At 44.2% G+C, this 15,180-nt stretch overlaps 1 protein-coding gene across 2 annotated transcripts in view; it reads right to left on the bottom strand.

Moving 5' to 3' along the window:
- Trmt9b (tRNA methyltransferase 9B (putative)) overlaps nt 1–15,180 on the bottom strand; it is a 57,509-nt gene that overhangs the window by 19,910 nt on the left and 22,419 nt on the right. The window contains exons 2-4 of one of the 2 annotated variants that reach the window (XM_076914033.1): nt 10,988–11,047; nt 8,452–8,654; nt 726–880 (exon numbers count right to left, since the gene is read on the bottom strand). In XM_076914033.1, the coding sequence (XP_076770148.1) occupies nt 726–879 (154 nt within the window). In that variant the 5' untranslated portion in view covers nt 880; nt 8,452–8,654; nt 10,988–11,047. The remainder of the gene's footprint in view (nt 1–725; nt 881–8,451; nt 8,655–10,987; nt 11,048–15,180) is intronic. The other variant, XM_034519821.2, reaches the window with a different exon arrangement.

Raw genomic sequence — 15,180 nt, 5'->3', positions numbered from 1 at the left:
AAGTGTGGTTTAGTACCTCTCATTTCGGAAAAACGCTGAGCTGAAGTTCTCCAGATAAATCAATGATTATGGAAGTACTACCCAGTTAAAGGCATGCCCTAATGAAACACTGCCTACAAACAAAAGGAGAGACCCAACAGAGAAACGAAAGGGTGTAAGACTTTGTCCATAATCTCACAAGTCTGGGTCTTCCATAAAAGTGCATGGAACCCCTCAACATGAGCCAAGTACACAGAACATGTCTTCCAAATGTGAGGGTCTCTAAACTGAAACGGTCTAACGTTACATTGTTTCCGCCCTTATTTTATTCCGACTGTTACAGGTTGGTGTTGCTGGAGGATGTGCATAAAGGCCCAGCATGGGTCTGTGAGTGTAGGTTGGAAGATGTTTTCTGCTTGGTGACTTTGATATGTATTTTTGCTGTAAAGTGAATTATTCTAAAGCAGCAGTTTTCAGCCTGTGGGTGGTATATCAGATATCCTCCGTATCAGATATTCACACTACAATTCATAACAGTAGCAAAGTGACAGCTATGAAGTAGCAACAAAGTAATTTTGTGGTTGGGGGTCACCACTGCAAGAGGAAATGTTGTGAATCACTGTTGTAGAGACTACCATGTTGCTAACACAACATTGGGCTTCTTTTTAGAATGGACAGGAGTGAAAAGGATGGGTGTCGATGGATACACAGGAGACCACACACGGCAAAATGAAAGAACGGGTTACCGATGTCAGCGATGAGGCTGCCTGGCTTCTGGTCCTGCAGGAACTGGCGGACACGCGGCCAGGCTTTGCTTTGCAGGTCACTGAAGTAGGGGGCAGTGCTCTCGTACACCTTGTGCACATGCTGCTTCTCCAGCTGCGCAGCTTCAGGATCCATCCTGGGGAAAGCAGGGCCAACGTGAGGCGTGCAGGCGAGAGAATGAAGCAGACTCAGCTAAAGGAGGTGCATAGATGTGATGGTTTGTATTCGCTCGACCCAGGGAGCAGCACTATTAGAAGGTGTGGCCCTGTGAATGTGGGCTTTAAGACCCTCATCCTAGCTGCCTGGAACTAGCAGCCTTCAGATGAAGATGTAGAACTCTCAGCTCCTCCTGCATCATGCCTGCCTGGATGCTGCCATGTCCCCGCTTTGATGATAATGGACCGAACCTCTAAACCTATAAGCCAGCCCCAATTAAATGTTATTTTTATAAGACTTGCTCTGGTCATGGTGTCTGTTCTCAGCAGTAGAACACTAACCAAGACAATAGACTTCCTGATAATGGAACCTACAACTGCAAAAGTTATGCTGGTCTTTGTACTTTCCAGTAGCTGTAAAGAAACCTTTACTGGAGCTTCAATACCAACACCTTAACCTTAGCAAGTGTGCAGTGTTCATCTGCCCACTTTCAGAAACCAATGGTTTGGGGATGGGTTAATCACTGCAAGTTTCTGCACAGGATCAAGTCTTCATTTTGGAAGCATGGCTGGCATTAGTACCTAATGGATTCATTTGGATAAAATTCTATCTAATTCAAGGTAGATTTTTAAATTTTGTAGCAGGATGCTCTCATTCCCAACAGGAAGTACTGTGTGGTTGTGATCCTTGGCTCACTCGGGTAGATCTTGGAGTTCCCTGGCCCACCAGCCTAGCCTAAATGGCAAGTACGGCAACTGAGGAATGACACCTGAGGATCATCTCTGGCCTATGTGCGCACGCACACATGCACGCACGCACGCAAGCAAGCGCATGTGCACTGAACTTTACGAAGTCTATCTTTCTTAACATGCTTGGATTCGAAGTTTCTCCAGGTTCATTGGTTTTTCTTTTTGAATAAATAGCTATATCCACAGCCTGCAGAAAGATTTTCTGGCCCTTTAATGCCCCCGTCCCTGTTTTGGTTATATAATAGCTACTTAAATCTCTGTAGTTAAAATGTATATCCAATCATGTTGCTTCTCAGCTTGGGCATCTTCAAAAGTGTTTACAGTTATCCAGTTAAGTTCATCTGGCTCCTGAGGTCATGCAATGCCTCCTTGTTAATCTGTATGCAATGACCCCTCCTCTTTGTTCAGCTGCATAAAATAACCCTAACTCCATGTTGAACACCATGTAATAAACATACAGAGCTTCCAGAATGCTGTCTGTGGTTTCTCCATCCAAGAGTCCAGTCTACCTGACCTCAGCTATTTCCGTCTGTGTTTTGGTCCACATTCTCTCTGTTCCCTCATCATGCTACTCAGGTTCATCCCTGCAGCCGTGCAAGGATGCCGCACTCCATACAGGAGGAACCTCAACATTCTTTATGCGTTCCTTCTGCTTGTTCATTTGTTTGTTTACCTATTTATGTGTATTATGTGCAATATGCATGCTTGTGTGTATGAGCACACAGTCGTAAAAGCCAGAGGTTGATGTTGGGTGTGCTCGCTAATGGTTCTCCATCTTAGATATTGAAGCAGGGGCTCTCACTAACACAGAGCTTCATGACTTGGCCAGTCTAGCTAGACAACCTGCTCCAGCAATCTCTTTACCTCCCAAGGGCTGGATTATAGACATACCTTCTCACACGCACACTGGCATGTATATGGATGCTGAGGACCTGAACTCCTGTCTTGCTTGCTTATGAGCCATGCACTTTACCCACCAGGCCATCTTCCCAGCCCCAGCCCCTGTGTGCTTTTCGTTCGAGTCAAAAATCTCCATCTCAGGAACTTGTCTATTTGAATGCCACACCCCTTTTACAGAATCAACCAGGCCATGTGTACTTTGGAGAACCTTAAACAAAATGGCACTGACGAGCACAGTGAAGCAAAATGGCATAGACTGGCTTCCTCCCGATGCGCATTCACTGCAAGAATGGAGTCCTCAGAATCAACTAAGCAGGGCTCACAGAGGCTTGCAGGGACTAAAGCAACAAAACCGGACCCCATATGGGTGTGAATTAGGTCCTCTGCATACAAGTACGGTTAGCTTGGTGTTCTTTGGTATTCTGAACAGTGTGAGTGGGGGGTGTTTCTAACACTTTTGCCTGTTCCTGGGACCCTTTCCCTCCTATTGGATTGCTTCATCCAGCCTTGATATGAGGGTTTGTGTCTGGTCTCACTGTATCTTGTTATGCCATGTTTGTTTGATATCGATGGGAGGCCTGCTCTGTTTTGAAGGGGAATGGAGCAGGAATGGATCTGGGTGGAGAGGGGGAGGGAAGGGGAGAAACTGGGAAGAGTGGAGGGAGGGGAGACTGAGTTTAGGATGTAATGAGCAAGGGAAGAATTTTTAAAATGGTAAAACAAAATGCCAAAGTTTTTAAGAAAAATGGTTCCAGTTGAAGTGGAGTGTCTAGTATCTGAATAGCATCCCCTAGAGACTTTTCTCTGCGTTCTCTCCCAAATTACTTGGCTTCTACCAAAACCAAGTAGCCTTGGAAACTACTCTTTTTAAATGGGTGAGCAGGGTGAATTCGTTTCGTTCTTATTGTATCACATGCAAGGCTTAAATGCTGCCCAGTCAATTATTGGTTGTGAATGGACCACTTTTGAAATTCTGTGGGTGGGTCTGAATTTCTGAGAGTAATTTCCATGGGAATTTCATGTGCTCTGAACAAGCCAATTCCTTCCGAGTCTGATAGCTTATTAAGCTAATAAGACCAGAGGGGAAAACCAGCAGTGGATTCTAGTTGAAGCATGGAACATGGAAATGATCTTAGCCAGGTTTCCTGTTCTGTGTGTCACCAAATCTCAGACCTGCAAAATATTCCAAGTCAAAGGACTCAGTAGACCAAGATCGAATGGTGTGTCTTCTCTGTGACATGAAAAGGGCCACCAGCATCCTATGGGTTTCAGAAAAGACTCCAAGTTGGTTTGTAAAACTGTCCATTTCTCAAAACCACTGGACCTACACTACTCTCTGTCTCTTCCCACAGACTAATACTCTGTACAAAGTATTTGAGAAATGTTACTCCAGTGATTTCCACTTCCAGGAAGTCCTTAAAACACAGGAAGCCTTTCCTGAGTAACCCCTTTTCACCCACACTATTTCAGTGAACCTTGTAACTGAAGACTGCACTGTCATCGCTCGCAATCTGAGACAGAATTCTCTCTGCAACGCTGACTGGACGTAGGTGAAAACTAGCCCAGTGGGAACAAGGTCATAGGTGGAACTGGCTCAGCCTTGAGAATCTGAACCAAAGGACCAGGAGAATCATATGAGCACAGGTGCTTGTGGGATTTCAGAATCCAGTTTGAACCACACATACATAAATGGAACAAGAGGGGAAAAAGAACTGGGCTGGCAAGATAGCTCAGCGGTTAAGAGCACTGGCTGCTCTTCCAGAGGTTCTGAGTTCAAATCCCAGTAACCACATGGTGGCTCACAACCATCTGTAAAGTGTTTGGATGCTCTCCTCTGGTGTGTCTGAAGACAGTTACAGTATACTTGTAAAAGCAATAGATAAAAAATCTTTTTAAAAAAAGAACTGTAAAATAAAGGTAGCTTTTAAACAGTCTGGGAGACTATGAGGTTTCATAGAGGCTGGAGGGAAGAGAACAAGAGGAGGGGACAGTCTATTCTATGACCTAGTCTGGCCTCTCTATGGGGTCTGGACTGTTGCCTGGAGGTCACCTGACTCCAAGGCAAATGTTACTTCACAATGCTGGCCGAGTCTGGAAGTTCTTCAGTTCCTAACCTGAAATTTCAAGTGCATTCTAGTTAGCCTTAGGGTATTCTTCTTTCAGGCCTCGTTATGTATCTTGCGACTCATCTTCCCTGAGACAGATGAATTGCTTCTTTTTTTTAAATACTATTTGAAGAGAAACCAGAGTGTTAAATTGCTTCTTTTAAATGGAAGAAATTTAGGAACAATTGTTTTTCACTTCAAGTGACTCATGTTCAAGGGAGAGTGACAGCTGGTGTCACTAGTTAAGCAATCCATAAAACTTACAATGTAAGCCCAGTAGACACAAGCAAAATCAAACATGAATAATGACAATGAAAATAATAAATACGATGGCAAAACTAAGCAACTCCATGGACATGTTAGCTTTTCCATAACAAAGTGAACAACGTAGAAGGAGGGAGGGTTTCTTTAGTCTCACATTTCCATGGACATTTGGCCCACTTACTTTGAGCTCATGAGCCGAGAGAGAACATCACGGCTGGGAGCACATGGCTAGGCAATATCACTCACCATATGGTGTTCAGGAAGCCAAGGGAAAGAGGTAGAGGGAAGGGTTAGAATAAAATATGTGCTTCCAGGGGACACCAACAGTGACCCACCTTCTCCAATCAGAACCCACCCCCGAAAGTTTCCACCCCTACTTATGCCATCAGGAGCACCCAAGTCCTTAGAATGTGTTTTAATTATGGGTTTTTATTGCTGTGAAGAGACACCATGACCAAGGCAACTCTTATAAATGCAAACATTTAATTGGGGGCTGTTTACAGTTTCAGAGGTTTAGTCCATCGTCATCATGGTTGGAAGCGTGGCAGTGTTGAGGAGACATGGTGCTGGAGGAGCAGGGACTTCTACATTTTGATCCAAAGGTGGCGAAGAGGAGACTCTATTTCACACTGGGTGGAGCTTGAGCATAGTAGACCTCAAAGCCCGCCTACACAGTGACATACTTCCGTCAATAAGGCCACACCTACTCCAATAAAGCCACACCTCCTAATAGCGCCACTACCTAAGGCCAAAGGTTGAAACATATGAATCTAGGGGGGGCCAAAACTATTCAAACCACCACAGTATATGACTTTAGGGACAGCCCAGATCCAAGTGCTACCAACATTAAAAGGGGTAGCTGATTGGGCAGGCAGAAGGGGAGGGAAGTCCAGAAAAGGATCATGGATGTTAACACCTCTATGTTCTTTTCTCTTGACCACAAACCCCACCTGCCTTCACAGTGACCCCCCCCCCCAACCTTAGGTCTCAGAAACTGTATTCAGACCACACTGCTGCTTGCCATTTTTTATGCTTCCAACTTTTTTTTTTTTTTTTATAAGCCCCATAGCCTATGACTTTCCCACTATGATTTCAGAAAAGCTGGGTGTGAGCTGCCAGCTCCTGGCTTCCATCCATTGCTCACATCTTGCTTATGGTCCAGAGTTCCTTTTCTGTTTTTGTTGTTGTTGTTTGTTTGTTTGTTTTTGTTTTTTAAACTCTGGATATGCAAACTGTGTTTTCTAATTCTAAAAGTACAGTGGAGCAAAACTAAGACAAATTGAAGTGAGATCAGTGCTTGCCAGAGTGTTGGGTAGAGAGAGAACTGGGAGGTGTGAAAAGATAGAAATATTTCATATTTCTTGATTGTAGTGATAACCCTGTAGTTTTTGCTATTGCTTGTTTTGTTGTTGCTTGCTTTTGGTGTGTGTGTTTTTGTGTATGTGTGTTTGTAAACGGGAGCAGGGAGGAGGGAGGAGGGGAGGGAGGAAAGAGGGAAGAAGGGGGGGTCCACTCATGATGAGACAGTAAGTGACGGTAAGGCACATGCCCAGTTTCAGTGGCTCTAGGCTGAAACATGTTTTGGGAGCAAAGGCGTGGTACTCATTGGTGTGTCAAGAGAGACTGGAAGGGTAGGAACCATTCATAATAAGCTCCGTGCTGAAACTTAGAACTATTTCATGGCCCTCTTCTGATCACTTGCATCTTGCACTGCTCAGGTAGACTTGCGATGTAGCTGTGCATATGACCCACATTCCTGAACTCAGTCATTGGTCAGGGTGAGCAGGTGAATCAGGCTCTCATGGACCCTTCGGCAGATTATCTCAGTGTGGAGCTAAACAGCAAGTGGCTTCCCTTCTGATGTCACAGTTGGAAAGATGAAAAGGTCAAGCTGTTGGCTCTTTCTTTTCCACCATATGGAAAAGACCCATCTCCAAGAAGAAGCAATGAGGTCAGGGAAGGTAAGCATAGAGAAGAAAGGAGAGGAGAGGAGAGGAGAGGAGAGGAGAGGAGAGGAGAGGAGAGGAGAGGAGAGGAGAGGAGAGGAGAGGAGAGGAGAGGAGAGGAGAAGGTCTGGGTAGCAGGACACAGCCTTACAGTATTCCAGTCTCTGTGGTTTGGGCTCCTGTGGTCCCACAAGCTAATCTTAACCCTCCCAGGGCAGAGTCAACCTCCCAGGGCAGAGTCAACGCCTCCTCAATCTAAGCTTGTTGGGTTTCTGATCTTATCACTGTCTGCCCTGCCTAATGCAGCTAGTCCTGACACCAAGTGCTGTAGCCTATACTCCTTAGAGCAAGCAAGAGAGAAGAGGAAACAATGTGAAATTAACAGAGCAGATCCTGGCTGGGGACTAGCTAGAAGGACATTTAGAAATTCCTGTTCTCAGAAGCAGAGCCCTCATTAAGAAATCACAAGTGTTTGGATTATCTCTTCTGCATGTGTGATTAAACACTTCATCTTCTCGAGTCAGGCAAAGCCACGTGACTGTCTGTGAGTGTCAATCACGATCCACAAAGATGAGAATTGCTTCTGAGTGGAAAAATCTTTAAGCAGCCTGTGGCTTGCTGGATCCCTTTCCCCTGTCTCCAAAAGGGAAGTTTTATTGATTTTGCATGGACAAAAGGGATCTTCATGGGCGAGCCCATGATGTTTTTATGGCTTTTAGACATAGACCAATAAGCGTGTGAAGGAAGGCCAGGACAGATGAAAGAAGGGAGCCAGGGAGTAAAGTCCAGGATTGTTACCAAGAGATGCGGGGGTGGGGCAGAGTGCGTGTGGGAGATAAGGATTCTTTCAAAGACCTTATACAGATGTGGTAGAGGTTCAGCGAGTCTGTGGTGACACGGCTACTTTCTGTCCAGGCTTGGTAGGCAGAGGACATCTCCCTCAAAACAACCTTTATGTTCTGCTGCCAAATGACCCTTTCTGAAGTTACAATGAGTTCAGTGTGAAAGAGACAACATTTGGATTATTCTGAGATGATACAGCACTCTCTCTCTCTCTCTCTCTCTCTCTCTCTCTGTCTGTCTGTCTCTCTTGTGTGTCTGTCTCTTTCGCTCTCTCTGTGTGTCTGTCTTTTTCTCTGTCTCTTTCTCTGTCTTTCTGTCTCTGTCTTTGCATGTATATCTGTTTGTTTCTGTGTTTCTCTGTCTCCATTTCTTTCTTTCTGTCTCTGTGTCTGTCTCCCTGTGTCTGTCTCTCTCTGTCTCTCTCTTTGTCTCTCTCTCTCTCTCTCTCTCTCTCTCTCTCTCTCTCTCTCTCTGTGTTTGTGTGTGGTGTGTATACATGTAAATATACGTAGTGCATATACACACATATGTTATCTTATAAAAGGACTAGCAAATACCAAATACGTCCATATAGTTTTTATTCCCTTCCCCCACCCAGTGGAAAAATGAAGCTTCAATCTACTTTCTAGCATCTCAACACACATTTTAAACTATAGGATTTGGGTTTGGTGCATATGCACACCACTAAATCTCTCCCCCCAACCCCCAACCGTTGAACTATAGTAAAAGTAGGGAGCTACTAACCTGACTCATCTTGCGATCACATGGATTACTTCTTATTTTGGTAAATCATGGCAGTCTCCTGCCTCAGAGAGGAACAGTTGCTTCTCGGGACTCTTTCAGTATATAACACAAGCGAGAAGAGTGGGAATCAAGTCAATGTGCCTGATCCTTTGCTCTTCACAGGATCCACCACTCAGCATGAGTCTTTGAAGGGAATCCAGGCCCTGCAAGAAAAAACAACAAAAACAAGACACTTAACAAAATAAGAATATAAAACCTGCCACTGCCAGGTTGACCTCTTGACCTATGTGCCATTCCACTAGAGGAGGCGGAAGCTACAAAGAAAGGCTAGCATGTGGAATGTGCCAGAATTATCAGGACAGTTTCTAAACAAAAGTACTTTTACCCAAAATCATAAGCATAGAGAGTCATCTCAAATCCACTGGTTTAAGATGTATACCACTTAGTACTGTTGTTCTGCTGAAGGAGTGCAGCAGTGAAAGGACTGGAGACAGTCTGCTACACCCATCGTCAGAGAAGCTTCCTCCTGCAGGAAATGGGAACTAATACAGAGACCCACAACTGGACAGTGTCCAGAATAGGAGAGACCTTGGAACACTCAGCCCTAAATAGGATGTCTTCCTCAAACCTCTCCCCTCAGGGCTCAGGGCACTTCACAGAAGAGGAGGCAGGAAAGGTTGTATGAGGCAGTGGGATGGAAGGACACCAAGGAAACAGTGTCTTCCGGACACAACAGGACCGATGCAGCACACATGAGCTCACAGAGACTGAGACAGCCATCTCCATTCACGGCATCAGCTGCTCTTCCTCCTCTTTTTGACAAGTTTTCCTAGTCAACCAGCATTGCTCATACTTTTATTTTTATAAGGTTATCATAAAATCTATCAAAGACTTTCAACAATAAAAAAAAAAAAAAAAAACCAAACCAAACAACACCCACCCCACCCCACCCCCAAGGAAAAAGTGACCCACATAGCAAAAGGTTCTTTGTAACATAGAAATTATGGCGTAGAGAATGAGATTCCAAGAGCAGTCCGACATCAAAGACAGAGTCCACTCTAATAGATACCCAGTCTTCATTGCTTATCTATTAGTGAGGCCATCAGACTTCAATCTGCACCAGTCACTGCTGTCTGTGTTGGGCAGGTCCTTTTTTCTGCACACATAGAAGGCCACAGCATATGCTTTCTGATACACGTGGAAATTGCCAAGGTGACTGAGTGGGATGCAGGTGTCTTTCTATTGCTCTTTATCCTGCCCCTATGTTGGTCTCTGTAGCGTATGCTGTACTGACCTATTCTCAGGTGATGTTTGAGTTCACCGAGAAGCTGACGTTGGAAGTGAGGTCGGCTCTTCCATTTCCCCCAATTCTGAGACTAGGAGGAAAGAGAAGAGCAAAATACCTCAAGAATAAAAACATTGCATTTTTTAGAACAGCTACAAGGTGACCCATTACCAAAAGTGCTTAGTATTGTTTATCCCGTGACCTAAAAATGCCCCCAGAGGGAAAGAAGCTGGCCATTCAGCCACTGAGAGAAAGCTTGTTCAGGAACTCTAGCTGACTCCCTTAACTTCCCTAGTCTTCCTTTCTACTGCATGTCTGTAAGACCGCAATTTTCCCTCAGTCCAGCTACTGTGGCTGTCTCTGCCAGATATTGTGAGCACTCGGTCTGCTAATGATTTGCGCTCTCTCTCTCTCTCTGCTACTTACTGTTCTCTTATTTTTTTTTCTTTCTATAGAATTAATAAACTTACTGATTCAAATCTCAAAATACAACAGGCATGGTAGGTCCTTCTCTAAACTGCACAGATCATCCCTATTTAAGGATGTCTGAGGACTCTCCGGTCTTTTGCAATGACATTTGAGCTCTAGATATCTGAAAGTCACAGGTAGGTATCTAGTCTGTACTATTAAACTTCAAAAAAGGACGTTTTTAGGAAGTACATTAGAGAGAGATTTCGAGATATCTCCAGGATAGGTAAGTACCTGTTTCCCAATTGCATTAATTGTAAATAAGATAAATTTGTTTACTGAGCCTGTAGGCTATGTCTGATGCAAAGTCTCTTCACTTGGATAACCCTTCCCAGCCTGGGCACATGTTGTTACCCTATGGCTTGGTTTTGTATGTGCTTTTTCTTCAGGCATTAGTGGCAGACCTGTTAGCCCTCTCCAAGGACTGATGAGGGCTTTGATGTTTTACTCGGGAAAAGCAGCCAAAGGAAAGAGTAGAACGTGATGTAGAAGGTACAGGTGAGCAGCCCGGATTGTCTATACCCTCCACTCATATTCTCCATATACTTGTACGCTACTGACTTAGTTGTCCTAAGTTAGATCCAAATTTGCCTCTCTCTAAAGTATTTGAATCCAGTCATCTCCTCCAGGAAGTTACCGAGAAAAACTAAAACACAGTAGTATCTATCTTTATAAGCCTGAACTCAGATAAGTCCTTCACCTCTGTCAGGCATTTGATATTAAAATAAATACACTGTCTCCGCTTTTCCTTGCACTAACGGGAAACCGTTCTATAATACAAACCTTCTGAAATGTTGAGGTGCAGTATGTGTGTGAGCTGTCCTAGAAGAGAGTCAGTCGTACCTTAAACCACAGAGAGAAGGCAGAGTTAGGGTTAAAGAATTTTCTTTACTGAGTTAACCCCAAGCTATCATTTATTTAACAGAAACTAATGGAGCATTCTCAAGGATAAATATGCTTTCGGGTACAGATAACACGCCAAGGATAAAGGTTAAACAGATCCTCCTCTGACTCAAGGCTCCTAGATGGTCAATGCTGTGATGTACCATCAGAGGGAGTACACGAGGAGGTTCCAGGTGTAGGTGGTTCTTGTGGCAGTTGAAGGACACGTAAAACGGACAGTGACTGGACAGTGGACTGGATTGGAGATCACAAAAACAGCAGCAACAGCAACAATTAAACCCAACAAAAGAAACAACAATAAAACCCAACAAAGAAACAAGATAAAACATTATCCTAGCACCTGCAATTAGGGGCATGGGAATACATCCTATCGGAGGAGAATCATCCAGAGCGAACAAGAATGAGGCGGGAACACACGGGCTGCTAACACTTGACCTTCACAGATGTCACCTCACCACATCTACTGGAGTGACAGACAATTCGATGCCATCAAAGAAGTCTGAGGGTGCAGATACAAGCCAACAGTTGCACTGGCGACCATGAGACGAGGAAAGGAAGGTGCATAGGGGTGCACTTTCCCACTGTCTAGACTCTGGCCTGAGAGAGATCACCCAAGAAGAATGGACGTGTACAAAAGGAGTGAGCAATGACTGACTGACTGAAAGCACGTGTGGGAAGAGCTGCTTCTACGGTTTGGAGTGACAGGAACTCTATGTTAAGTAATGAGCCAGATGAAAGGGTCTCATTAATGCTGAGAACTCTGCACAGCAACTCCCTAAGATCCGCCAGAGAGATAGATCCTAGTGAACATGGCAGCAAAGGAAACAGAGGGCCTTCCAACAGAAAGCCTATGAAACAGGGCTTCCAACAACAAAATACAGAACCCTGGGGGGAATACACCCCATCTGCAATTACAATGCCTATCAGTATATCAAACTGAAGGGGACAAATAGGAAATGTGTGGTTTTTTTTTCCCAATAAGAATAAACGACCCAACATGTTCCCAACAAAACTTTATTCTTTTCTTCAAAAATTTCCAGGATTCTTTGTCTGAATGGACTTCTATTTTGGAGTGGACTGTTATTCTCACGGTCAAAGCGAGCAGAATGATATCCGGGTGGAGAATGTGAGCGTGTGCAGCTGGCCCTTCCACAGGCAATGGCTCAGTCTTCTTTATGCTAACTAGATTATATAATTCATTCTGAGTTCACAGACTAGAAAATGCCAGAAAAGAACGAGGAAATCAAATATGAAATTTAAGGGAACTAGAAATCGAGTGACCAACTTCCTGGAGGCATCCCCTGCTGGTGTCAATTTGACAAAACCAGCTTCCAGTTGACTCAGAGATCAAAGCACCAGATCTTACAACAGCAGCCCACAAGAAGATGATGCTAATGTTCTGGACAGCTATACCAGGAGCAGTCATTCATCACTGGTCCATTTTGCTGTCAGGATGAATGGTCAGCCAGGGCTGGGGGATGGGGAACTGTTCTACAAAGAGATTGCAAATAAAGATTATAGAGCTTAACTAGAAAACAATGAATGCACAGATAGTCACAAATTTTTCTAGAATGAAATAGAGGGGGAAATATGAGGTTGTATTAGCATCTTTCACAAAATATATTTTATAATAAAATTAGCTTTAAAGCAGGCACTCTCGGTTTCTCACTGAAAGTATAAAGCTGGTGATATACTTGGGTCTCACAAAGAGTCCTTATGTGTACAAATTATAGAAAACCTGACTGGCAGGGACTTCATTTTGTGGGTTCCTCCCCCAACTTGCCTCTCCTGTTCAGAGTCTAGAACTCTTCTGTTCGCTACCTTGTCTTCCCAAGTCCTTTTCATTTCCTTGGCCTGAGGTTGGGTACTTACCTAGCCCAGGAATCCTCTTCTCTTGGAGGTTTTACAGTCAGAGAAATCTCAAGGGGATTTTTGCTGAACTAGGAAAAGCTGATATTTCACTGAAATCTAGGACAGGAGTTGGAGATCACAGATGACAGATAGCATGACACACAGGGATTTTGAAGCTCAGCATTTACTGTCACCATAATTGCTCAGATGGAGGGAGATTGTTACTCCCACAGAAGGTGGGAGACTGTAATCTCAGAAAGAAGAGTCCTTTCAAATTGAATAAAAATTAACTTTATAAAAAGGTAATTAAACTGTGTTTGTAAATGTTTTTATCTCACTGTGGACTGATGACAACATTTTCACAAACTAGCCATGTCATAAAGAACTGGATTTTGGGAAACAGATAACTGTAATGGGGCCCTATCCCCGCCATCTCAGACTCCCCGCTTTCATAGATTTATACTCTGAAGCTCATCTGGTAATCTTCCACAGTCAGCTCTGATGAACAAAAATCCCAGTACATTAGCATGCTACAGAAAGGCTTCCCTGGTCTGGGTCCAGCTTGGTCTTGGGCAGCTCTGCTCATGACGCGCCTGCATAGACACCTGAACTCTGCCAATGCCCCTGGCAGAAGATGGCAAGCCCTTGATTTCAGTGAGATAAGAACTTTATATCAGGATGGAAATCAATGCATGGCTTCTCTCATGAAGAAGATCTTGCTTTGACAAAGAACTCATGTACACTGTGGTACAAGCCTCTGGTCTCAACTCTGCCTCCACTCTCTGCTTATGATCTAAGTACAGTTTGTGTCTTTATGCAGTTCCCTCTCTGTCTGCAATTTCCTTTTTCCTCTGGACCACTGCAGACACATAATTGAGGCTGACCTTGAGTCACATTCTCTGTGGGGCTCCTCTCTCCTACAGATAAGCAGTGCTTATCTGTATAGATGTATACATCTATTTGTACAGATCTGTATAGATGGCTCTACACCACACTATATTATTCAGATACATTTGGCTATCATCCTGCAGTGGCTGTCCTTAGGTTCTATTGGCTGTCCAACACCAAGCTGTAATTTTTCCTAACTGTATTTCTATGGGGACAATCTCATAGTGTGGAAAACTGTTAGTGGTTGTCCTTAGGTTCTATTGGCTGTCCAACACCAAGCTGTAATTTTTCCTAACTGTATTTTTATGGGGACAATCTCATAGTGTGGAAAACTGTTGAGATTGGGGGCCATGTCTGTCTCCTTAATCACTGCAGCAAGGGAGTTTCCCTGCTCACTGTTTCCTGGCAGAATGTTTTGGTGGATTCAATGGTGGTCCTCTAAAAGATGCCCTCATCACTGGGACATGCAAGAACTGGTGTACTTGGAAATAGGAGTTTGTGGATGTACTTAAGGGCTTCAAGATGAGATTATCCTGGTTATCCATGTCCAGCCTACACCCAAAGGGAAGTGTTCTTACAACACACGGCAGAGGAGAAGGGAGGAAGGGGAAGATGGGAGGCAGTGATTTCAGGAGGAGTGACACAGCCAGTGATATCTGGAGCAACTAGCAGTGGTAGTGAAAGTGAGGATATCCTCTGGAACCTTCCATGGTGCATGACCCTGCTGACAAGTTGATTTAGGATATTGAATTTCAGAGCCCTGAAAAAGGACATTTCTATTGTTATGGGCGACCCACTTTGTGGCCATTATACTATAGCAGCCCTAGAAATCAAATAGCATAGTCTGGTCATGGGTCCTACACTCAGCCACTAAAGAGTCTTATGCTCCTTACACAGGTTTGAGAGACTGAACCTGAGTCTCTGGAACCTAGCTTTCGAGCCTAGTTCCTTTATGCCCTGAGCCACCTCCCCTGCTCATCTTAACTGATTTTAAAAACTATTCATTTATTTTAATTTTTGTGTATGAGTGATTCCCTTCCTATATCTAAGTACCACATATGAGAAGCACCTGCAGAGGCCAGAAGAGAACAACAGATTCTCTGGAACTTGAATTAAGGATGGTCGTTAGCTCCCTGGGGGTGCTCGGCACTGAACCCTCTGCAAGCACAGTAAGTGCCTTCAACTGCTGAAACTTATCTCTGAACCCCGATTTTTAAAGCATTGGCAGTTGTGTTCCAATCCACTCAGTAAAATACGAAAATCCTGGGCAGCATCATTAATAACCCGGAGAGTAGACTGGTGGCTTCCAGTGGCTGAAACCTAACTTATTAACC

The sequence above is a fragment of the Arvicanthis niloticus genome, chromosome 16 (assembly GCF_011762505.2).
Source record: "Arvicanthis niloticus isolate mArvNil1 chromosome 16, mArvNil1.pat.X, whole genome shotgun sequence".
NCBI lineage: Eukaryota > Metazoa > Chordata > Mammalia > Rodentia > Muridae > Arvicanthis > Arvicanthis niloticus.
Note: the sequence above shows the minus strand (reverse complement) of the source record. Positions and strands in the feature narration are given on the sequence as shown.